This window comes from Saimiri boliviensis, chromosome 1, assembly GCF_048565385.1.
Source record: "Saimiri boliviensis isolate mSaiBol1 chromosome 1, mSaiBol1.pri, whole genome shotgun sequence".
NCBI lineage: Eukaryota > Metazoa > Chordata > Mammalia > Primates > Cebidae > Saimiri > Saimiri boliviensis.
Genome location: NC_133449.1, coordinates 25,589,747 through 25,613,863, shown reverse-complemented (window position 1 = coordinate 25,613,863; position 24,117 = coordinate 25,589,747). Strand labels below are relative to the sequence as shown.

The following is a 24,117-nucleotide window of genomic DNA, read 5'->3' as shown; positions in this document are numbered from 1 at the left end:
TTTGAGATGGAGTCTTGCTCTGTCGCCAGGCTGGAGTGCAGTGGTGTGATCTCAGCTCCCTGCAACCTCCGGGATTCTCCTGCCTCAGCCTCCTGAGTAGCTGGGATTATATAAGCACACACCACCACCCTTGTATCTTCCTTCTCCTTGCCTGCTGGGTTCTGTCTCATCTCCTTGCTGCCTTTAACTTCACTTCATGTTTCAGTTGTGACTATTATCTTGATTGGTTTCTAGTCTGCACTTCTCTTTTTTTTTTTTTTTGAGACGGAGTTTCACTCTTGTTACCCAGGCTGGAGTGCAATGGCGCGATCTTGGCTCACCGCAACCTCCACCTCCTGGGTTCAGGCAATTCTCCTGCCTCAGCCTCCTGAGTAGCTGGGATTACAGGCACGCGCCACCATGCCCAGCTAATTTTTTGTATTTTTAGTAGAGACGGGGTTTCACCATGTTGACCAGGATGGTCTCGATCTCTTGACCTCGTGATCCACCCGCCTCGGCCTCCCAAAGTGCTGGGATTACAGGTGTGAGCCACCGCGCCCAGCCTAGTCTGCACTTCTCTTGATTTGATCCCTCTTACCACTGGCATCCCAATGGCTAAAACTAACAAACTTTTCTCTTTTTTTTTTTTTTTAGTTGGAGTCTCACTGTTGCCCAGGCTGGAGTGCAGTGGCACAATCTCGGCTCACTGCAACCTCTTCCTCCCTGGTTGAAGAGATTCTCCTGCCTCAGCCTCCCAAATAGCTAGGACTACAGGTGTACACCACCAAAAATTAGCCCGGCTAGTTTTTTTATTTTTAGTAGAGACAGGGTTTCACCATGTTGGTCAGGCTGGTCCCAAACTCCTGACCTCAGGTGATCCTCCTGCCTCAGCTCCCAAAGTGTTGGGATTACAAGCGTGAGCCACTATGCCCAGACAACTTTTCTCTATTCTGATCCTCCCAAAGCCAGATTTTCCAAAAGCAAATACCATGTCCTAGTCAGTAAGTGCTCTTCTCTGCACCGTGGCTGTGTCTGCAGTGCCCTCAAAGCCCCAGGAACATCATCTGGATGTCTAAGTTGAAATGCCATCTAGCACAGATGGAACACAGATCCACCAACCTCATCTGAACTTTCTCCCTCACTTGAATCTAGCATTACACTTTGCCTAAGGAAAAGATTTTGGAATGTGTGTCTCACAAGGGGAACGTGTCCCCAACAGAGCTGCTCATCCTTAGTTTTTAAACCCCCTTAGGTTCAGACTTTTTTTTTTTTTTTTTTTTTTTTTTTTTTTTTGAGACAGGGTCTCCCTCTGTTTCTTAGTCTGGTCTTAAACTCCTAGTCTCAAGTGACCCTCTTGCCTCGGCCTCCCAAGTGCTAGGATTACAGGCATGAGCCATCATGCCTGGCCTTAAGTTCAGTCTTAGTGGAGCACGGACCGTCCCTACATGGAAGGGCATCTTAAGAGTGCCACCTACTTCCTCGCAGCTCGCTGCTCATTATACCCAGCACGTTGCCAAGTCAGAATCATTTCATGTTCATCTTTTAGTAACCCACATTCTGTTTATCCAACTGTAGACTAGGTGTCGGTCCTACCTCCTGCCTGAATTACTGCCATTACTACTTCTTGGGGCTCACTCTTCCTACTCCCCACTTTAAGTACTCATTTTGTTCATGTCAGCCCATCTCAAGAAGCGGTTCTGGAGAACATTAGGGAGCTGGGCCGAAGCAGCATTTCCACAGAACAGGCATCTGGAGGAACTGTCCTCCCTATTTCCTTTGCAGCCTTAGACCTGAAGAGGTTTGGTTATGGCTTGCGGCTAACCAAAAAATCTTACCAAGCATTTGGCTGTCCTCCAGGAGGTCATCTGTATGTTTGGGTGACAGAGCTCCTACATGAATAAGGCGAATGAATCCTGTGCTTATGGCAATAAACTACTTAATTTTCTTCCTTTAGGATTTAGACTTGACCTTTATAACATATGCAGTGTGCATGAGCACACATAAAAACTTCACTTTGAGGCCGGGCGCGGTGGCTCAAGCCTGTAATCCCAGCACTTTGGGAGGCCGAGGCGGGTGGATCACGAGGTCAAGAGATCGAGACCATCCTGGTCAACATGGTGAAACCCCGTCTCTACTAAAAATACAAAAAATTAGCTGGGCATGGTGGTATGTGCCTGTAATCCCAGCTACTCAGGAGGCTGAGGCAGGAGAATTGCCTGAACCCAGGAGGCGGAGGTTGCGGTGAGCCGAGATTGCGCCATTGCACTCCAGCCGGGGTAACAAGAGCGAAACTCCGTCTCAAAAAAAAAACAAAAAAAAACTTAACTTTGATAATAAATAGTCCTTTTTATAAAAGCAGCCATGAGTTTCCTACAGCTCCTTTAAAAAAAACCCACCTCAGTGTTTTTTGCTCACTACACTAGAATTCAAGTACAGCAGCCCCTTGCTTACCGCTTCTACTTCCTTCAGCACTCTGTGCTTAAGACTAAGGTCCTCAAACACAGCTTCAATCACCATGTCGGCCTTTTCAAAACCTTGGTAATCAAGCTGCCCAGTCAAGTTGCTGAAGATGGAATCCCTTTCAAATGATGTTAGCGCTTTCTTCTTCACTTTATCATTCAATCTAGAAAAAACACATTCCTAGTTAGATGGGAAGAAAAGGAAACTAACATTTATTGAGTGTCCATGGGCCACAGTACGCATGTGTTCTTCACCAACTCCTGTGAAGTAGTTGTTCTATTGCCCTTATTGTGAGAGAGATTTCTAAGTTGTTTAAAGAGTCTCAGAGGGACCTCTGGTCAAATAGCTTGATAAGGGAGGGTGCTAGAATTCGAAGACCTGTTAACCCCCAAGTGCACATTCTTTCTACCACAGAATGCCTCCAAATGCCCAACTTACATAAACTAAATCACTCTTAAACCAGTTAAATTTGCCAAGGAGAGGAAACAACACGAATACCAGAACGGCAACACAAAAGAGCAGCTCTGGTAATTCTCTACCTATGACAGGGGAAGTAGCCGAAGTGTGTTTGAGACCACATAGTTGGATATTTGCTTACAGCAAATATAGCAATTATGTTATTCTGTATTATTGTCATTTTCTAAAGAACAGAGACCAAGCATTATTTCCTATATTCTCCATCTACTTCCCACTCATTAGCTAGTAACACATTGCACTGATTACATAAAATATTAACTCAAGGTTTCTTTTTTCCCATAGGGAGCAGAAAAGGATTCCTGCTTTTTAGGCATTTAACTGATTATTTTTCATTGCCAAGGGAAACAGACTCTCTTAGATTCTATCTGACCACACTTTTGGAATAAATCACCTAGAGCAGGCGTCCCCAGACTTTTTACACAGGGGGCCAGCTCACTGTCCCTCAGACCGTTGGAGGGCCGCCACATACTGTGCTCCTCTCACTGACCACCAATGAAAGAGGTGCCCCTTCCTGAAGTGCTGTGGGGAGCCGGATAAATGGCCTCAGGGGGCCACATGCAGCCCTTGGGCCGTAGTCTGGAATCGCCTGACCTAGAGTTTTCCTCTAAATCAAGAATGAAGCTAAACCCCATTCACTAATTTCTCTAACCAAAAGAAAAATTAAGGCCACAAGATAAATACAGAAGAGTATTCAAGTAAGGAGTTAAGGGCTGGGTGTGGTGGCTCACACCTGTAATCCCAGCACTTTTGGAGGTTGCAGTGGGCAGATCACTTGAGGCCAGGAGTTCAAGACCAGCCTGGCCAACATGGTGAAATTCCATCTCTACAAGAAAAACAAAAATTAGCTGTGCATGGTGGCGCATGCCTGTAGTCTCAGCTTGTTGTGAGGCTGAGGCACAAGAATCACTTGAATTCAGGAGGCAGAGGTTGCAGTGAGCCGAGATCGTGCCATTGCACTCCAGCATGGGCAACAGAGCGAGACTCTGTATCAAAAGAAACAAAAACATCAAATAAGGTCTTAAAACTATGGGTTCAAACCCTCTTTGGTTTTTGACAATCATGACAGCAGTCAGCATTAGTTGCTCTAATTCTAATGCCTGATGAAACTATTCCCAAGAAAGGACAGGAACTATTATGTCTCAAATCAGCAGTGTGGTGAATGGCACTCACCAGAACCTGATGTTTCTAAGACAAAAAGGGGAACCCAGGACACTATTCAAGAGAGACTAGGGGAGGAAACTATTTTAGAGCAACAGTTTCTTGGGTGATGGTATGGAATGCTGTTTGGGATGCTTGCATGCTAGTTTCAGGGCAGTGCTGCTATCTAGCATATGCCATCTTTCTGGTCAGAATCTTCTACTCTAACTTGTTATCTTACAACAATCTGCCAACATGATTAAACCTGCCAGCTCCTGGTTGGCATTATGGCAGCAATATGTGAGCTTCTCTGCAGAAAAGGGATAACAACATGCCTAAGCTACATAATCCATTTAAGAAACAAAAAAGCTCACTCAGCTAAAAATCACATGCAGGATGGTTTAAGTGCAGGCAGCCTATCCATTAAATATGAGCAGAAACCTGTGATAAAACCAACCCCCCATCTGGCCAAGTGGCTACTCCATCTCCCCACCTGCAGAACAGACAGTAGGCGTGTGGCAGTGAGAGGCAGGTGGAATAAAGGTGGGAATATTATTCCCCCTTTATTAATTCAGAGATAAGATGGAGATAGTCTGTAAAGCCCCAGACACTGTGGAGGAATCAGTTCACTACTTCTCTCTGTAATGCCATCAGGAAATACAAGGCTCAAGAGTCCTGATCCCAGCCGGGCACGGTGGCTCACGCCTGTAATCCCAGCACTTTGGGAGGCCGAGGCGGGTGGATCACGAGGTCAAGAGATCGAGACCATCCTGGTCAACATGGTGAAACCCCGACTCTACTAAAAATACAAAAAATTAGCTGGGCATGGTGCCGCGTGCCTGTAATCCCAGCTACTCAGGAGGCTGAGGCAGGAGAATTGCCTGAACCCAGGAGGCGGAGGTTGCGGTGAGCTGAGATCGTGCCATTGCACTCCAGCCTGGGTAACAAGAGCGAAACTCCACCTCAAAAAAAAAAAAAAACAAACAAAAAACAACAATAACAACAACAACAACAACAACAACAACAACAACAAAAAAGAGTCCTGATCCCGGCACCCATTTCCTTACATCCTAACTTCACTCAGTCTTCTCAACAGACAGTCATGCTATTTCAATAATCCTTAATAATACAGCAATTACATGCAAACTGTATCAAAATCCACAGGCCTGATACTAAAGTGTAAATGGTATTAACAAATATCTACTAGATAAAATTTTCCCTTCTGCATTCAAAGACTACAGACTTCAAGGATGTTAATTATCTATAATATCTATAACAAAACAAAGTAAAAGAAGGAACTGGTATCTCTAAAAATCAAAAGAAACTTGGCTTCACTATGAAGTATCTAGAACTCATGTTCAGGAAAAAGGAATCCATGATGACAAAACAAACAAAAAAACCCACCAAACCATGCAAAAGACAACCAACCAAGAAACAAAGGACATTCTAACTTGCAAAGACAGAGAGCAGACTTACCCTTTGAACACTTGTTGCTGTCCTCGGCCTAGCCCAGTGAGTGTGGCATCTTTAAGCATAGTCTTTAGCCCCTTATCCACAGAGACTTGGGCGATGCCTGCTCCCATCAGCCCTGCACCAAGAATAGCCAGATGCCTGCAAGGAAAGGACAAAATGACTTTTGGTAAACAGCTCTTAACTCATTTCAGTAGAAGTGGAAGATTGCCTAAGTTACCCAATAAACCAATAAAGCAGCCACAACTCTTAAGGTGTTTCAAATAAATTTTATTTATTAAAAACACAGCTTTTTGGGCAAGAGATTGTGACCAAATAAATAAATAAATAAAAACACAGATTTAATAAATAATCCATTTTAAAAGTTAAGTGCAAAAACCCACCAGGTCTAAAAGAACTGGTCTACCCAAGAAGATAGAATTATACTAATCTTCAATCATGCTTCAAAATCACTGAAAACAACCAGTTTATGCTTAAGTCAACATGAGTATTTTTGTTTTCTGAACAAAAGCCAACTTGCAGTGATATGCCCAAAGACCAACCTCTTTTCTTATTGAACAACTTGTTAGTGATTTTGACTATTTTCCGGTCAGCTTTCTTTGTTGTTGTTGTTGTTGTTGTTTTCCCCAGAGACATGGTTTTGCTCCCTCACCTAGGCTGGAGTGCAGTGGTGCAATCCTAGGCTCACTGCAGCCTTGAAATCCTGGGTTCAAGTGATCCTTCCACCTCAGTTTCCTGAGTAGCTGGGACTGCAGGTACATATCATCACTCCTGGCTAATTTTTAAGTTTTTTGTAGCAATAGGTTCTCGCTATGATGCCCAAGCTGGTCTTGAAGTCTTGGCCTGGCTTTAAATGATCTTCCACATCAGCCTCCCAGAGTTGGAATTATAGGTGTGAGCCATCATGCCCAGCCCTCATCTTTCATTTCTCCCGAAATCTGTGCCTTTATCACACCTTGTCTGGATGAGTTCAAAGTCTCCTTGATGGTGTCTTTGCTTCCAGATCTTACCCCTTCCTTAAACACCTCCATGTATGCATACCACTACCTTTTCTTGTCCCTGAATTCCGCTAGAACTTGTCAGGACCACTTGATTTAATCCCAGAGTCTTCTGGAATGGCTTCATGTCCATAATGTATCTCCTCAATTAAATTCTAAGCCTTTTGAGGACCAGAGATCATATCTGATTATTCATTTTAGTTCCCTCTAGTTCTGGAATATTTGCCAAATTCCCATAGTAAATAACTAAGAAAATTTTTTTAAGAATCTCTTCTTTCATAAAAGAAGCCCAGGTTTACAGCATTGTTAATCAAATTAGAGTTGTAATGAGGGATAAAGTTTCATTCCTAACCATTTTTATTATAATGTTCAAAATCATGAACATTCTGAAAAGAAACTCTAACTTCAAGTCCTAGGAGCATCTTGTAAATGTGGCTTTGTAATAATACAAACATTTATATGGTGAGTGGTAAGAAATTCCAGGACAATGAGAAAATACAGTAGAGAAACAAAAAATAGGGACTGAAGAAAGATTGATACATTTGCTGCATCAAAATTAAAAATTTCCGTTTGACAAACGACTCCACAAAATTAAGACAACCATAGAATGGGAAGAATTTGTGACATATATAGCAAAGGATAAAATAGAACATACATGTATCAATTTAAAAGGACAACCAAATAAAATGGGCAAGGAATATAAAGCAATTCATACAAGAACAAAACAAATTGTCAACAGAGATGCTGAATTTCAGCCAGGCACAACAGCTCATGCCTGTAATCCTAACACTTTGGGAGGCCTAGAAGGGAGAATCACTTGAGCTCAGGAGTTCAAAACCGGCCTGGGCAACATAGTGAGACCTTGTCTCTGTTAAGAAAATAATAATAAAAAGATGTTCAATTTCCCTAATAATTGAGGCAATGCAAATTAAAATAAGATACATCAGACTGGCTTTTTTTTTTTTTTTTTTTTTTTGATGAAGTTTTCACTCTTGCCGCGCAGGCTGGAATGCAATAGTGCAATCTCAGCTCACTGCAACCTCCACCTCCTGGGTTCAAGCGATCCTCCTGTCTCACCCTCCCAAGTAGCTGGGATTACAGGTGCCTACCACCATGCCCAGCTAATTTTTGTATTTTTAGTAGAGATGAGGGTTCACCATGTTGGGCAGGCTGGTCTAGAACTCCTGACCACCAGTGATCCACCCACCATGGCCTCCCAAAGTGCTGGGATTACAGGCATGAGCCACCATGCCTGGCCAAAAATTTTAAAGTATCAGTTAGAATGTACAAAAAATTGGTTTTTCATGCATGGTTGATGGAAGTATATTTTGTCCTACTTTGGGGGGCAAATTCGTTAAAACCAAGAACTGCATACTCTATAACCTAGTCATTAGCTACTCTATAGAGATGCACTTATACACAAGATGACATGCTGAGATGAACAGCTGCATAATAATGTTTGTAATGAAAAACTGGAAACAGCCAGCAATTCATCAACAGGGGATTAAAAGGAATGAGTTACCTGATATGTGCCAATCTACATCTTCAAGTCATATCACTGAGTAAAAAGTACAAGCTATAGGATTCATACAGAAGGATTCCTTTTATGTTAAAACATGTCATAGATATAGGCCAGGCCTGGTGGCTCATGCCTATAATCCTAGTGCTTTGGGAGGATGAGGCAGCAGGATTGCTTGAGGCCAGGATTTTGAGACCAGCCTGCGCAACTTATCAAGAGCTCGTCTCTATAAAATATTTGAAAAGTAGCCGGTGTAGTGCCTGGAGAGCCAGATACCCAGGAGACAGGGATGGGAAGACTGTGTGAGCCCAGGAGTTCAAGGTTACAGTGATTATGCCATTGCACTTCAGCCTGGGAGACAGAATGAGACCCTGTCTCTAAAAAACAAACCTGCCCCCTCTACAAAAAAATCCCATAAACACAAAACAGTATCATCAAGCAGTTATCTTATTTATGTAGTTTTTGTGAAAGGAAAAAAAGAAGGCATTATTTGCTAGGTTTTTTGTTTTGTTTTGTTTTGTTTTTTGGTGGGAGGGTCATTTGCTGGAATGTTAACTTTAGCTGTTAATAACAATAATAGTAAAATCTAAAACTGTGTTTAAAGCTTTTTTGGTATAACAGAGTCCACAGCTCAAATATCACTCATTTCTTAACCGTTATCCTCTGCTTCGTTAACACGAGAATTTTCATGATGGCTTTAAAGTTGTTTAATATTTGTCTACAACAATGTAGAGTTAAATTAACACACTTCACAATCTATGGAATCCTTCTGATAAACATCTTTAGCATCCCTGAAATGACCCACTTGTGTAATTACCCAGCAGGCTAACATCTATGGTGCATGATGCTTTATAAGCCAACTGCTGGGTGACATGAACTTTTGAGGGTTGATTACACAGAAATGTTGAGATTTGAAGAATGCATAATATAGCACTTTGTCTGTATTCAAATTTGTAGTTCAGTATTTTTTTCATAAGTACTGCTCTTCACTTATTAGAACTGATGGAATGCATTACTCATATGAAAGATTAATTTATAGGATAATAGGTAAGGAATTCCAGTTATCATCCAAGACAAGGAGAAAGGGGCCTAGAGAGATGAAAGCGGAAGAATTACTGACAACTGGGAAAGCAGGAAGGGGCACACCCTATCTACAATGTTTGTTATTCAATTTTCAGTTTAACCGATTCTGCCTTGGGTACCTCCACCTCCCAGGTTCAAGCAATTCTCCTGCCTCAGCCTCCCAAGTAGCTGGGATTTTTAGTGGAGACAGGGTTTCACCATGTTGGTCAGGATGGTCTCAATCTCTTGACTGTTATCTGACCACCCTGGCCTCCCAAAGTGCTGGGATTACATGCATGTGCCACTGTGCCTGGCCTTCAAGGTCATTTTTTTTTCTGATCTGCAAATGCTGATTTAAGAATATTTAAATTGGCTGGGCACGGTGGCTCACCCCTGTAATCTCAGCACTTTGGGAGGCCGAGGCAGGCAGATCATGAAGTCAGGAGATCGAGATCATCCTGGCCGTGGTGAAATCCTGTCTTTACTAAAATGCAAAAAAAAAATTAGCCGGGCATGGTGGCATGCGCCTGTAGTCCCAGCTGCTCAGGAGGCTGAGGCAGGGTAACTGCTTGAATCCAGAAGATGGAGGTTGAAGTGAGCTGAGATCATGTCACTGCACTCCAGCCTGGCGAAAGAGCAAGACTGTCTCAAAAAAAAAAAAAAAAAAGAATATTTAAATCAAGTTTGGGAGTGTTCTGTTATAGTTTTCATCTGCATTGTGGTGGCTTTTTGGGGGACAGAATTTTCATAAACTGAAGCATTCTGATTCTCATTTTCTCTTTTCTTCTATTAGCTTTTTGTGGGTGCTGTCTTTCTTTTTTGTGTACTTACTACACACTACCACTTTCTCTAAGGGGTATTTTATTGTTATATGGAGATGTGTAGTATCTTCATAAAACAATAAACACTCAGGCAGGAGGAGTCTGGAGTTAATAAATTAAGACACTAGGTTTCTTTTTTGTTTTTTTTTTTTTTTGAGACAGAGTTTCGCTCTTGTTACCCAGGCCGGAGTGCAATGGCGCGATCTCGGCTCACCGCAACCTCCGCCTCCTGGGCTCAGGCAATTCTCCTGCCTCAGCTTCCTAAGTAGCTGGGATTACAGGCACGCGCCACCACGCCCAGCTAGTTTTTTGTATTTTTAGTAGAGACGGGGTTTCACCATGTTGACCAGGATGGTCTCGATCTCTCGACCTCGTGATCCACCCGCCTCGGCCTCCCAAAGTGCTGGGATTACAGGCTTGAGCCACCGCGCCCGGCGACACTAGGTTTCTTAATTTAAGAGTACCCTCTTCTATTGGAAAGTCTAGTTTCTTTAATTGACAGCATTCTTGGTGTACATGGAGGGATGCGGTGGGGAGGGGTAGAAGGTGTGTCTAGGTTTTGTAATTTTGCAGGATGCTTCTCTGCCTTCTATTTATGCTGTCCATGGGGAATGGGTGGCTTTGTTTTCCTTATTAATCTATTTGATTTTTGTAGAATGTGTAAAAAGATACAGATTTAAGTGGCCATAATTCTCCTCCTGCAACATGGAATTAATTTACCCCACTCATCAAATGCAAGGTACTAAAGATGTTAGGCGGAACAAATGCAATTGGCTCTCCAGATGGGATTGATAGCGGTCACTAAATGTTTGAGAGAAGCAGTTAAGGTTGTATTTCAGATTCTAATTTGAAATCAGTCCTCTTGGTTAGAATCTTACCTGTTTCACCCAGACTTCTTATCCATTTTATTTTGTATTTTGTTTTGTAATCTTATTAAAGGTGAGGGGATGGAGAAGGTAGTATCATTAACTGCTTCCCTTAGATCCCCACAGAAGTTCAGCTAAGACAGAGTTTTTCAACCTTACACTACTGACATTTCAAATGGATAATTCTTTTTTTTTTTTTCAACTGGATAATTCTTTATGGTGGGGACTATCTGTGTACTGTAGGATGATTAGCAGCATCTCTGGCCTCTACACGCTATATGCCAGCAGCATCCCTCCCTCCCCAGTTGTGACAACCAAAAATGTGTCCAGACATTGTCAAATGTCCCCTGGGAAGCAAAATTGTCCACGCTGAGAACCACAGAGCTACAAGGTAAGTTTAGGGGCATCATTAGATGTAGACTTGGAAGAGATACAAGGCAGCATAATATGGAAAAAGCCTTGCTTATGGCGATATACCATGAAAGAGGCAATCAGACTATCCAATACTTTGGTTGTAAGCTAAAAAAAAGACAAGATTTTAACAATTACAATGAGGCTTTATGTTTTTTTCATGAGGAAGAAGTGTGAGTTCCCAGAGATGGCATCTCAAATCACGGGGGAGAGACGACCATTGAACAGTGCAGAGGGAGCGTGCATGGTTTGGGAAGGGAGACCGAAACCAGACTTCTAGGCGACATCAATATGTGACAAGATACCTGTATAGGAATGACCAGAAGGGTTTGGAAAAAACTCAGAACAGGCAAAACTTTGAAAGCCAAAAAGGTTTGAGTAGAAATAAGGGCTCAAGTGTGCTCAGGAAAGAAGAGGTTGAGGGTAAGACTGAATTAAGATATAGATCTAGCTCTGTAGATCTTCAAAGCCTCTGTGAGCTTTGCACATAGTAAAATTCACAAGGGCTTCCTAGGTAGAGTTAAACTTACTTAACATCCTTCTGTGGAGCTCCAAATTTATTCTTCTTGCACAGGACCTGACCATGGTAGAGTCCCATCAAGGCCTTTGATTCTTTGGTCATTGCAAGCTCTCCAAATTTCTGAAAAGTAAAGGGGAATGAGAAAAGGTAGAACTTTACAGAATAGGGCATATGGATTCCTTCAGTTCAGGTTCCTCTGAAGAGCAGAGGTAATGCACGTGAAGCCTGAGTTCCTGGGATTCGGGGGAGGTTGGGGGTTCAGTGCTGCAGAAGTCTGTCTCTCACTGATAATGTAGTCTTTACTTGTCTTACCTGGAGCACTTTCCGACTACTGTGTTGAAGAGTTTTGAATATAACTAAGCTCTCAGATTCTTTACACCACAGGTGTGGTAACCTTTGTCATAAAATTAGAATCTCAGGGCCAGAATGAGCCTCCACAGTCATCTCAAACCAACCCTCTCATTTTACAGATTGGGAAGAGGAGGTCCAAAGAAATGGAGTGACTTTGCTCAAGACCATACTGCCTCAAAGTGGCAGAAATGGAACTTGAACCAAGACAGTATGACTCCTAACTCAGTTCTTTTTCCACTGTAACAGGCCGCCCACGTGGGACTTACCACTTTTAAAAGTATCCTAATTTATGGATGTGAGGGCAATCTGGCTGCGACACCTGTCACCCCATGGATCACCAGGGTTGATTTGGCTGATCTGGCTGGCTAGGCGGGTGTCCCCTTCCTCCCTCACTGCTCCATGTGCATCCCCTCCTGAAGCTGCGCGCTCAGTCAAAGAGGACAACCATCCCCGACAGAGGAGGACCGGTCTTTGGTCAAGGGTATACGAGTAATTGCGCTCCCCTGCTAGAACCTCCAAACAAGCTCTCAAGGTCCTAGTTATGGAGAAAAATCTCAACTTGGTGTTTAAAGGCATAACATTTAGGGTTTGACAGATCCTGGCTCTGCCATTGCCCCCTTGTGAAGCTCTCTTCATCCTTAAAAATGGGAAAAACAATACCCCATGTTCTGGGTATTAAATGAGAACACTAGTAAAATGACCAGGGTCTCAAGGTTAGCTATTATTAATATCAGTAGCATATACTGGTAAGATTACATGGTTACAACAAAGAGCATTTCAAAAGAATCCCTCTAATAAAGTTGCTTTCATGACCCAATAGAACATAAAACAATATTTCACACAATCAATGTAATCGTGATACAGCATGTTTTATCCAATAAACCAGTGATTTTCAAACTGTGGGCAAAAGATTCATCAATGGTCAGAAATTTAGTGGGTTGCAATAAGCATGACATATATAAAAAGAGGAATACACAGAGAATACTGAGCAGAATGCACCCAGTGAGGACAGTTATTGATTCGTTAAACTTATTCCTGAATTTTTCTGTATGTATGTATATGTGCACTTGGTTATAATATTTTTTAAAAATCAGAAATGCCCAATAAAACATCTAGTGCCAGAAGTGTTTTTCTGGTACCTGTCCTGAGCTTTTCAGATATTTTTGTCCTTTTACAGATTGAGCATCCCTAATCTGAAAATCTAAAATCCAGAATTCTCCAAAATCCAAAACTTTTTGAGTGCCAATATGATGTCACCGGCCAAATATTACACATGTGATGAGCTGCAGTCGAAACTGTTTCATGTGCAAAATTATTAAAAATAATATATGATATTACTATCAGGCTACGTGTATAAGGCGTATATGAAATTAATTTCATGTTTAGACTCTGATCCCATTCCCAGGATCTCTCATCACATATATGCAAATATTCCAAAATCTGAAAAAGCCTGAAATCTGAAATATTTCTAGTCCCAAACATTTTAGATAAGAGATATTCAATTTTATAAAAGAGCAACCATTCTTCAATGATCACTTAAAACTTAAAAACAAACACAAATCACTTAAATCTGCAACATCACCAAATTGCTAGAAAAGTAGAAGGGTAAATCTGGTACATGCATCCTTCCTGTCTTCGTCTTTTAGTGGGTACAAGATACTTCCTTTCATTTTCCAATTTATCAAAAATTGTTTCATCATCTCTAGGCCCTAGCATGTAAGAAAAATATTTTTCTATCTTTGTATTCATTTTGTCTCAATAAAACCTGCCTAAGTGCAGAACCAAAAACACCCAAGTGACTTGTTTTGAAAGGATTATAACTCTGTTCCTGTAGTGACAACCTTATTACTGAGAGTAAGTTCAAATATCTACAGACCATCAGGGTTTTCTCTTTTCAACTTTTTTTTGGAGACAAGGTCTCACTTTGTCACCCAGGTTGGAGTACAGTGGTATGATCTTACTTAGCTCACTGCTGCCTTGACCTCCTGGACGGTTTAATTCTCCTGCCTCAGCACCACAAGTAGCTGGGACTACAGGTACATCACCAGGCCTGGCTATTTTTTGTATTTTTTGAAAAGATGGTGTTTTGCCATGTTGCCCATGCTGGTCTTGAACTCCTGAGCTCAAGTGATCTGCCCACCTCGGCCTTCCAGAGTGTTGGGATTACAGGGGTAAACCACCATGCCTGGCCCCATTAGTGTATTCTTAGCATCCACTTGCTCACTGAGATTAATCATAAGGATGATAAGCACTGGAAGAAAAAAAGTTTTACTAGGCTTTGGATATTTTTTCCTTTTCCAGCTTTATATAGAAGATTGGATCTTTAGTTTTCTCTGAACTGATAATAAAACACTGGAAGGAAATAAGTTTACCTGAGATTCAGAGAGATAACCAGCATCACTCCCTTGCTCAATTCCAGTCTTTACCACCTAAAAAACATATAAAGCACTTGCTCAGAGTTGGAATAGATTGGCGAGATGTACAATAATGGTAAATAAAATTGCCAGTGTTGTTAGTCCTCAAAGAGTAAGTCAAAAGTCTAGATTGGAATGAGAAAGAGAAAAGGACTGAGGGTCTGGCTGCTTTTGACTGACTTAATTCTCCATCTCTGAGGCTACTGCTAAATCTAGCATAACATGGAAGAAGAAGGAAAGACAAAGCTTGAATTACTCTTCCTCTGGCTTCTCTCCTATCTTCAAATGCAATCCTCAACTTCCACTTTCAGCCCTTTTTGCTCTCTACACTTTCTTCCTCAGATGCACGACCTAGTTTATCACATTAATCATGAAGTCTACAAAGTTTAATGTAACATCTGGGGTAAGTACTATCCTAAGTATGATGGCAAGTATAAAAGATGAAAAAATGACCCTGTACTTACACAATGGCATAATTCATGGGAATGGCAAATTTTTAAAAATAAGCCAACTGACATCTCTAACTACTGGTTGCTTGGATTTCCCGTAATAACTGAACTCAATATATCTGAACCTAACTCATAATCTCTTTGGCAAGTCTGTTGCTGCTTTCATATTTTTACTTCACTATTATATCTCAGGACCTTATTCAAAGTTCAAGCCTAAATTATCAAGACAGTTTGCTAATTCACTGCTCTATTTGTCTCTCCTTCAAATCCATTTTTACCTAAAATGGCTCTCTATAATCTTTATCAGACAAAGGTAAAATTTCTCACTTCATTAATAGCAACCTTCTAGAATCTAGCTTCAGTTTGCCTTTCTTCAGACTAACAGCTCATTATCCCCTCAAACACTGATCTCATTAATGTTCCTTGAAGAGCTTGTTTTCCAGTGTCTGTAACTTTGCTCTAAATGCCCACCCTCCCTGGCACTACCTTCCCTTCACCTATCCTCCACCCATCTTTCAGGGCTCAGGTCAGATCCCACAAGATACTTACTGATCTCTTTGTCTCATGGTAATTGTTGCCTCCTCTTTCCCAGTTATCTGGCATTAATCTTACGCTGCCTTATATCTCTTACAAGGCTATCTACCTTAACACATGTATGTGTCTAACTTCCCCAGTCCAGACTGTGAGACGAAGGCAGGGGACGTGTTTCACATTTTATGTACTTTGGTGCCTTCTGCTCAAAATGTATTTGTTGACTGACCCATTCACCAATTCTGAAGTCTTTGGTTATATACTCTTAATCTTGAACTTTCCAAACTGAAAAGTTCTAAGTTTTAGTCTACTATTAGATTTCTTCAATCCTGTGATCATTTTAATTTTCCTCATTGATCTTTTGCAAAACTTCTCTGCATCATTCTATCTTTTTTATAATTACAGCAATGAAGAATTCCTGGAGGGATTTTAGATACTGACAATGATGTTGACTAAGGAAAGAATAGAGCCATCAATTTTGTTTCAACCACCTTTTGGTAGTGCCTGACACTCTAATGGCCTTGTTATACTGATAGGACTTAGGTTCCTTTCCTGGTTTTCTGGTTTGTTACTGATAGATTTAAGTTCATCAACCAATGAGTATGTCCAGCACTAAATTTCCCCAAATATATCACTTTATATGAGTCCTTAGCACTTGCTATGCCCTTCCCTTATTTTTGGTAAATACTTTAACAGCAGAATTAAGAAATGTAATACTGAACATACATGGTCCGGAATGGCAATAAGTGGAGTGCTATACATAAAGGAAGGAAATATGAGAAAAGTGGGAATACTGGGTAAGACTCACATCAATTATTTTCAGAGGTGCAGGATAAAGGCCTTTAGTCTGCTTTCGCACTTTTTCTTCCACTTTTTTGTAAACCTGTTGCCTGACAAATGGAATAGTCATGGCGTACGCTGTCAATTCTGTAAGGTAAAATGCTTTTAGATACTTATTATAAAAACCCTATATTCCTTTGTTAGTTTATTCTCCAAACTCTATAAAAACGAAGTAATTCTAGCTATCTGCAATAACTGCTCTTTATTCTGATACACACAACATAAATTTCAACCTAAGCACTTCCTTAAACATGCTTAGTGATTAATGTTAAAGCTGGGCCTTGGGTACATGAGTGTTTTTTACACTATTATCCTATCTTTTTGTGTTGATACTTAACATTTTCTAAAATGAAAAGTTTTCTATGACTCAAGGGTCATCATAAGGAAAAAAAAAGATTTTAAAAACGTGCTTTAACTGGCTAGTATAAAGTTGAGGAGTTGTTACATCTCCTAAGGCTGATTTTATGCTTTGAGTAAATAATGCATTTACCACTTCTTCATTTTGAATCTACAGCAAATAAAATTAATTTCCCAGGAAAGAAGCTTTGCCTTTGTTCTTTAACAATGACACTCACTTTCCACCAATCCCTTGTCTCTCTTTGGAGAGATCTTCTTATCAGCTAGTCCTTTGGCGAAAGTAATTGCAACTTCTTCTAGGTATTCGATTGTCCGTTCCTCTGGAGGTTTTAGTCCTGGTCCTATAAAAATGAATGCAACACTGGAATGCAAATCAGGCTTAGACCAGTCCCAGGTAGTGAAAAACCCAGGCTTGCCAAAGTCAAAAATTTTCCATTTCAGACTGGAGACTGGTAGGTGGCAGAGTCATAAACCATGAACTCAAAGAAGGGAAATCACGCTGAGTAGAGGAGCAACAATATGCTCTAGGTAGAAAACACAGTCTTAAACTGTTTCATTTGGCTTCTACTTCCAAGCAAAATGTAGTATGTCATACATACAAAAAGAATGTATTACGCAACTGCAACCTGCATTCTTGCTGCCAAACTGGCGAGAAAAAAAGAATAAATCATGCAATCATTTGTAAAGACACTGGGGAGCTGCAGAAGTAACAAGGACAATACGAACTAAAATTCTAGAGAGCAAGAGCCTGTCTTAGCTGAACTGATGATTGCTGATCCTTTTTAGGGATATGTAATACTTTTAGGCATGGACTGAAGACTGGACTTGACTCAAGCAGAAGAAAAGTGAAACCATCAGAGTTTTTGGTGGTCACGTACAGCAGATCAGAAGCTAGAAGAAACCAAGTGCAAAGCCAGTTTTCCCCATGGAACAATTGTGAGGTTCTAAGATGGTACACAAGGAGGAAGGGGCTAGCTCAGAGAGGTCGAGTGAAATCTCTCATAGTTTTGTGATGTTTAATAGATAAGGTACTTCTATGGAACCAATATGCAACTGATTTTCCACTCAAGGCCTCTGCCAGATTTTGAACCTGCTTGGGGCAAGAGGTTACAGAGCTAGGCTCAAAAAAAATCTGAAGAACAGGTATAGTGGCTCATGCCTACAATCCCAGCACTTTGGAAGACTGACACAGGAAGACTGCTTGAGATCAGGAGTTTGAGACCAGTCTGGGAGACACGGTGAGATCCCACCTCTATTTAAAAAATATCCAGAGAACAGAAATTACAGTGCTGTGAAAACAGACATCACAGACACCTACCAGGCTCTCAATCAAGTCTGTAAGAGCCACATAGGAGGAGATGGCTGGGGTCAAAATGGCAATCTTGTGCAGTACTGTGGTAGTTAGGAAACAAAATCCCAACCAAGGGAACCTACGGCAAACGTACAACCAATCTTTCCCTTAAGACATTTGCCCTATTTTGTTGTTGTTGTTGTTGTTGTTGTTGTTGTTGTTTTTGAGACAGAGTCTTGCTCTGTCACCAAGGCTGGAGTGCAGTGTTGCAATCTTGGCTCACTGCAACCTCTGACTCCCAGGTTCAAGCAATTTTCCTGCCGCAGCCTCCAGAGTAGTCCCGGAGTGGCAGGGGCCAAGTGGCAGTACCATGCCAAATCAAGGTGGGCATGGACACTGTAATAAATAATGGAGCCAAAGTAGTAATCACAATAGTCTGACTGGCAGAGACCTAAGGTATTGGGCGTCCCTAGATCATGGTGTCCCTAGAAAAGAAATAGATGGGTAGTCTACTACACTCTTGATTTGTATAAGCGAATAATTCTAGATCTGGTAAACAGGAGCATAACTTGAATCACCCAAAGAGAGTTATGGCCTCTTAATCAGTTCCCAGAAATGAGCTAGTTTACAGACCCAGAATCTCCTTAATGAAAGGGAAGCTGTGTCTTTTTGAGGAGACTTTCCCATTTATCTTTCTCCTACCCTTCCCCAAAGGGACCTATGGCTATCTACCTTGGGGAAAGGGAAACAATGATTTTTTTGAGGATTACTAGACACTGGCTTCTGAACTAACACTAATTCTGTGGGACCCAAATATTGCCGTGGTCCAGTAGTCAGAGTAGGGGCTTATGAAGTCAAGTGATCAACGGAGTTTTAGCTCAGGTCTGTCTCACAGGGGGCCTTGTGGTCCTCTGAGCCCATCCTGTGGTTATTTTACCAGTTTCAGAAAGCACAATCGGAACAGACATACTTAGTAATTAGTAATATCACTGTATTAGTTCTCTGACTTATACAGTAAGGGCCATTACGGTGGGAAAGTCCAAGTGAAAGCCACTAAAATTGCCTCTACCTAGAAAACAGTAAACCAAAAGCAACACCACAATCCTGGAGGGACTGCAGAGATTAGTATCACCATCAAGCACTTGAAAGGGGTAGGGCTGGTGATTCCCACTTCATTCTCATTCAACTTGCCTACTCTGAACAGTGTAGAAAACAGATCTTATACAATGACAGTGGATTATTGTAAACTTAATCAGATGGCAACTGCGATTCTAACTGGTGTTCCAGATGTTGTTTTATTGAACAAATTAACATACATCCTTGGACCTAGTATGCAGTGACTGATCTGACAGAAGCTTTTTTGTTCTTGGCATATGTTTGTAAAGACCACCAGAAGCAGTTTGCTTTCAGCAATATACCTTCAATGTCTTACCTTACGGGTGGGTATATTGTTTTCAACCATATAACATAATTTAGTCCACAAAGAGCCTGATACCTTGTCCTTCCACAGACATCATGCTGGTTCTCTACACTGTGATATTATGCTGAATGGATCTGGTGAGCAGGAAGTATTAACTACTCTAGATATACTGGTAAGGCGTGCGTGTCAGAAGGTGGGACATAAAGCGCCCCAAATTCAGGGCCTCCCGTGTTAGTGAAATTTCTAGAGATCCAGTGGTCTGGGGCATACAAAGACATCCCTTCTAAGGTAAGGGGTTAGTGCTACACCTGACCCCTCATACCACAAGAAAACAGACATAATACTTGGTGGGCTGCTTCAAATTTTGGAGACAACATATTCCTCATTTGGGTGTGCTACTCCAGCCCATTTACTGAGTAACTAAAAAAGCTGCTAGTTTAAGTGGGACCCAGAACAAGAGAAGCTGTTCTGCCATTTGGGCCATGTGATTCAAACTCGATGGCACCTGAAGTGTCGGCAACAGACAGAGATGCTGTCTGGAGTCTTCAGTGGATCTCTATAGGTCAATCACAATGCATACTCAGGATTTTAGAAAAAGCCCTGCCATCCTCTGTGAATAACTACTCTCCTTTTGGGAAACAGTGTTTGGCTTGTTAGAATTCATAGCGATTCAAAGCTTAACCATGGGGCATCAAGTTACCAGGTGACCTGAGCTGCTGATCATGTAACGGATGTTGTCTGACCCACTAAGCCAGAAAGTGGGGTGTACATGGTAGCACTCCATTATCAAATGGAAGTGGTATATGTATGACTGGGCTTGAACAGACCCTAAAGACACAAGCTGCATGAGGAAGTGGCTGAAATACCCCATGGCCCCACCCTGTTCTTCTTTTTCTCTCCCAGCCTGCACCTATGGCCTAATGGGGACCTCTCTATAGCCAGTTGATTGGTAAAGGAAAACTCGGACTTGGTTTGTAGATACTTTTGCATGACATGCAGGTATCATCTGGAAGTGGACAGCTGTAACACTACAATCCCTTCGGGGACACCCTTTAAAGACAGTGGTGAAGGGATATCCTCCCAGCGGGCAGTTATTTCTAGCAGTGCACATGGTTGTTCATTTTGCCTAGAAAGAAAAATGGCCTGAGCTAAGGGTCTACACTCACAGGCTGTGACCAACGGTTTGCCTGGATGGTCAGGAACTTAGTGGGGACACAGATGAAAAACTGCTGGCAAGGTGTTATGGGCTGAATTGTGCCTCCCAACCACATTTGTATGTTGAAGTCCCAACCTCCAGTATCTCAGAATGTGACTGCAACTGGGGATAGGGCCTTTAAAGAAGTAATTACTTTAAAATGAGGCCATTAGGCTGTGCCCTGATCCAATCTGACTGGTGTCTTTATAAAAAATTTTGACACACAAAAGAGATGCCAGTGATATGCAGACACAGTAAGAAGCCAGTGCCATCTGCAAGCCAAAGAGAGATGCCTCAGAAGAAGCCAAACCTGCTAACACCTCATCTTAGACTTCTAGTTTCCAGAAATGTGAGAACCTGTTAAGTTTCTGTTATTGAAGCCATTCAGTCTAGTATTTGTTATGGCAGCCCTAACAAACTAATACACAAGGACACCTGAGGAATAGGTAAGTGGATAGACCTCTCTCAATAGGCAAATGATGTGAAAACACTTGTGTCCCATGTAAATGCCCATCAGAGTGGACTTAGCCAAGGATTTCAATGATCAAGTGGCTGGAACGACTCATTCTATGGGTACCAGTCAGCACCTTTCCCTAGTCACTCTTGTCACTGCTTCATGAACAGTGGCCATGATGGTGGGTGTGGAGGTTATGCAGGGGCTTAGGCAATACAGACTTGCACTTACCAAGGCCCATCTGGCTACAGCCAGTATTGAGTGCCCTATCAGCCAGCAGCAGAAACCTATACTGAATCCCTCACACGGGGAGTCTCTAGGGTGATCAGGGAGCCACCTTGTGGCAGGTTGATTACTTTGCACTGCTTCTCTCATGGAAAGGGCTGCGATGGAAAGGTTTTTACTGAAACATTAACTGTGAATATCAATTTGCTTTCCTGGCATGCAACGCTTCTGCCAAAACCACGATTTGTGGACTTAGTGCCTTATCCACCATCGTGTTATTCCACAGAGCACTGCTTCTTATTAAGGAACTCACTTCTCAGCAAGTGAAGTGCAGCAATGGGTCACGCTCACGAAACACTGATCTTACTGAATCATCGGGGAGCAGGTGGCTCAACAGAATGGTGAGATAGACTACTGAAGACTCCATCACAGTGCCAGCTAAGTGGCAGTATTTTGCAGAGTCAACATCCTCCAGGATGCTGCAAATGTTTTAAGTCAGCTTCCAATATAGGGTGCTATTTTTCCCCCAGGATTCATGGGTCCAAAAATCAAGGACAGAAAACAGAAATGGCCCTGTTCACTATTAACCCTAGTGATCTAATCTACCGGCAAAATTTCTGCTTCTTGTCCCTTAAACTTTAGGCTCTGTCTGTCTATAGGGCTTAGTTCCAAATGGGGAAAGGCTTCCACCAGGAGACACAACAATGATTCTACTGAACTGGAAGTTAACACTGCCATCTGGCCACTTTGGACTCATCATGCCTCAGAATCAACAGGCAGCAGAGGGCGGGTACTATACTCGCTGGGTAATTAATCCTGATTACCAAGGGGGAAAATTAGGTTGCTTCTATATAATAGATGTAAGGAAGAGTATGTCTCAAATGTGGCAGATCTCTTAGGGTGTCCCTTAGTACTGACATGATCTGTAATTAGTCAGTAGAAAATCACAACCCAATTCGTACAGGACTGCTATTGGCCTAGAAGACATTTTAGGAATGAAGGTCACCCCACCAGGCAAAGAACTATGACCAACTGAGGTATTTCCTGAGAGCAAAGGGAATATGGAAAGGGGAGTAGAAACATTACCCTTTCCACACCAGACCTGGTGCACAGCCAGTGCTCTGCGGTCTCTGAGGGAGCTGCAGTCAAGGACTTGGGTCTCTGGGGCTGGCTAAGCTCTTACACAAATTTGCACTCCTAGCCTAGATCCCTTCTATTCCTAGGTCTTTTATATGTGGCCTTTGGCTTAGGCCTTCTTCAGGTGCCTCTGCTGAGATCTTGTTGAGGGAAGAAGGATACATTTTTTTTTTTTTTTTTGACACGGAGTCTCACTCTGTTGCCAAGGTTGGAATGCAGTGGCACAATCTCAACTCACTGCAACCTCTGCCTCCCGGGTTCAAGTGATTCTCCTGCCTCAACCTCCTGAGTAGCTGGGATTAAACAGGCATATGCCAACACACCTGGCTAATTTTTGTTTTTTTGGTTTTGTTTTTTTTTTTTTTTGAGATGGAGCCTTGCTTTGCCACCCAGGCTGGAGAGCAGTGGAGCGATCTCGGCTCACTGCAACCTCTGCCTCCCAGGTTCTAGCAATTCTCCTGCCTCAGCCTCCTGAGTGGCTGGGACTATAGGTGCACGGTGCTATACCTGGATAATTTTTTTTCTGTATTTTAGTAGAGACAGGGTTTCACTGTGTTGCCTAGGCTGGTCTCGAACTCCTGAGCTCAGGCAATTCACCTGCTTTGGCCTCCCAAAGTGCTAGGATTACAGATGTGAGCCACCGTGCTGCCTGGTTGGAAGGGGAAATCTTTTTTTTTCCTTTTTTCTTTTGCTTTTTCAGAAATTCCTGTTCACAGAATGGGAAATCTTAAAGGCACTTCTCCCAGTGTCTTCCACTCTCCTCACCCAGGGTCCATAAAGCTGCAGGAACCTTTTGCTCAGGGCTTTTGCCACAGTGAGATGGCCCCTACTTGTGTGCTAATCTATGAGACCCTCAACCAGCATACCACTCCATGGGGAAAATGGTATAGGGAGGAGCTGACGCTTTCTTTGGTTTTAGCCTTCTGTGTAAACTATCACAGTAAGTGAATAAAGGCTCCACTGTTACTTTCCTTTTGGGTTGTTGCTTTAATCATTTACTCTGACATTTGATAGCTCAGTGCTCTTTCCAGATCAGCTGAATACCGATCTGGAAATACTATAAATATTCATTTCTGAATACAGAAATAAATATTGTACTCTTTATAAGAATTTCTTCCTTATTTTGTTATGAATTTATATAATTAACTAAATATTAGTGTTTTCTTCTCTATCTCCTTATCATCTAATATAAGATGTACCCGTAATAGTTAACTTTATATAATAGCATTTATGTTACAGAATATGAGAGAAGATTGAATTTCACCCAAGAACTCTGCATCCTCTTCTCGGGAAGGGATCAGTGTATTTTTGGTTGTATAAAGGAGAGTTGCATTATGTCAGGATGAAGTATGACTCTTGTCATTGCCTTTATTTGGAGACTAAGTATGGCTTTAGCAGATGTGTATGGGTATCAAATAGACAAGGGGTAGAGTATGACAGTCTTCAGATATGTCAACTTGGCTAGGCTACAGCCCAGTTTATTCAATAAACATTAACCTAGATGTTACTATAAGGTATTTCGTAAGTGATTAAAGTCCATATCAGCTGAAAAACGATCAATATAAGGAATGAATGAGGAGACATCATTATAGAGTATAAAAATATTAAAGTGACGAGGAAGTATTATGAACAGCTTTATTGCAATAAATTTGGAAAATTAATAGATGAAATGAACAAATTATTTGAAAGACACAAATTGCCATAGCTCACTCCAGAAATGGAGAACCTGGGCC

At 41.8% G+C, this 24,117-nt stretch overlaps 1 protein-coding gene across 1 annotated transcript in view; it reads right to left on the bottom strand.

Moving 5' to 3' along the window:
• HADHA (hydroxyacyl-CoA dehydrogenase trifunctional multienzyme complex subunit alpha) overlaps positions 1-24,117 on the bottom strand; it is a 57,884-nt gene that overhangs the window by 9,096 nt on the left and 24,671 nt on the right. The window contains exons 8-13 of the mRNA XM_003935271.4: positions 16,881-17,003; positions 16,274-16,392; positions 14,444-14,500; positions 11,731-11,840; positions 5,530-5,664; positions 2,431-2,602 (exon numbers count right to left, since the gene is read on the bottom strand). Coding sequence (XP_003935320.1) covers positions 2,431-2,602; positions 5,530-5,664; positions 11,731-11,840; positions 14,444-14,500; positions 16,274-16,392; positions 16,881-17,003 — 716 coding nt within the window. The remainder of the gene's footprint in view (positions 1-2,430; positions 2,603-5,529; positions 5,665-11,730; positions 11,841-14,443; positions 14,501-16,273; positions 16,393-16,880; positions 17,004-24,117) is intronic.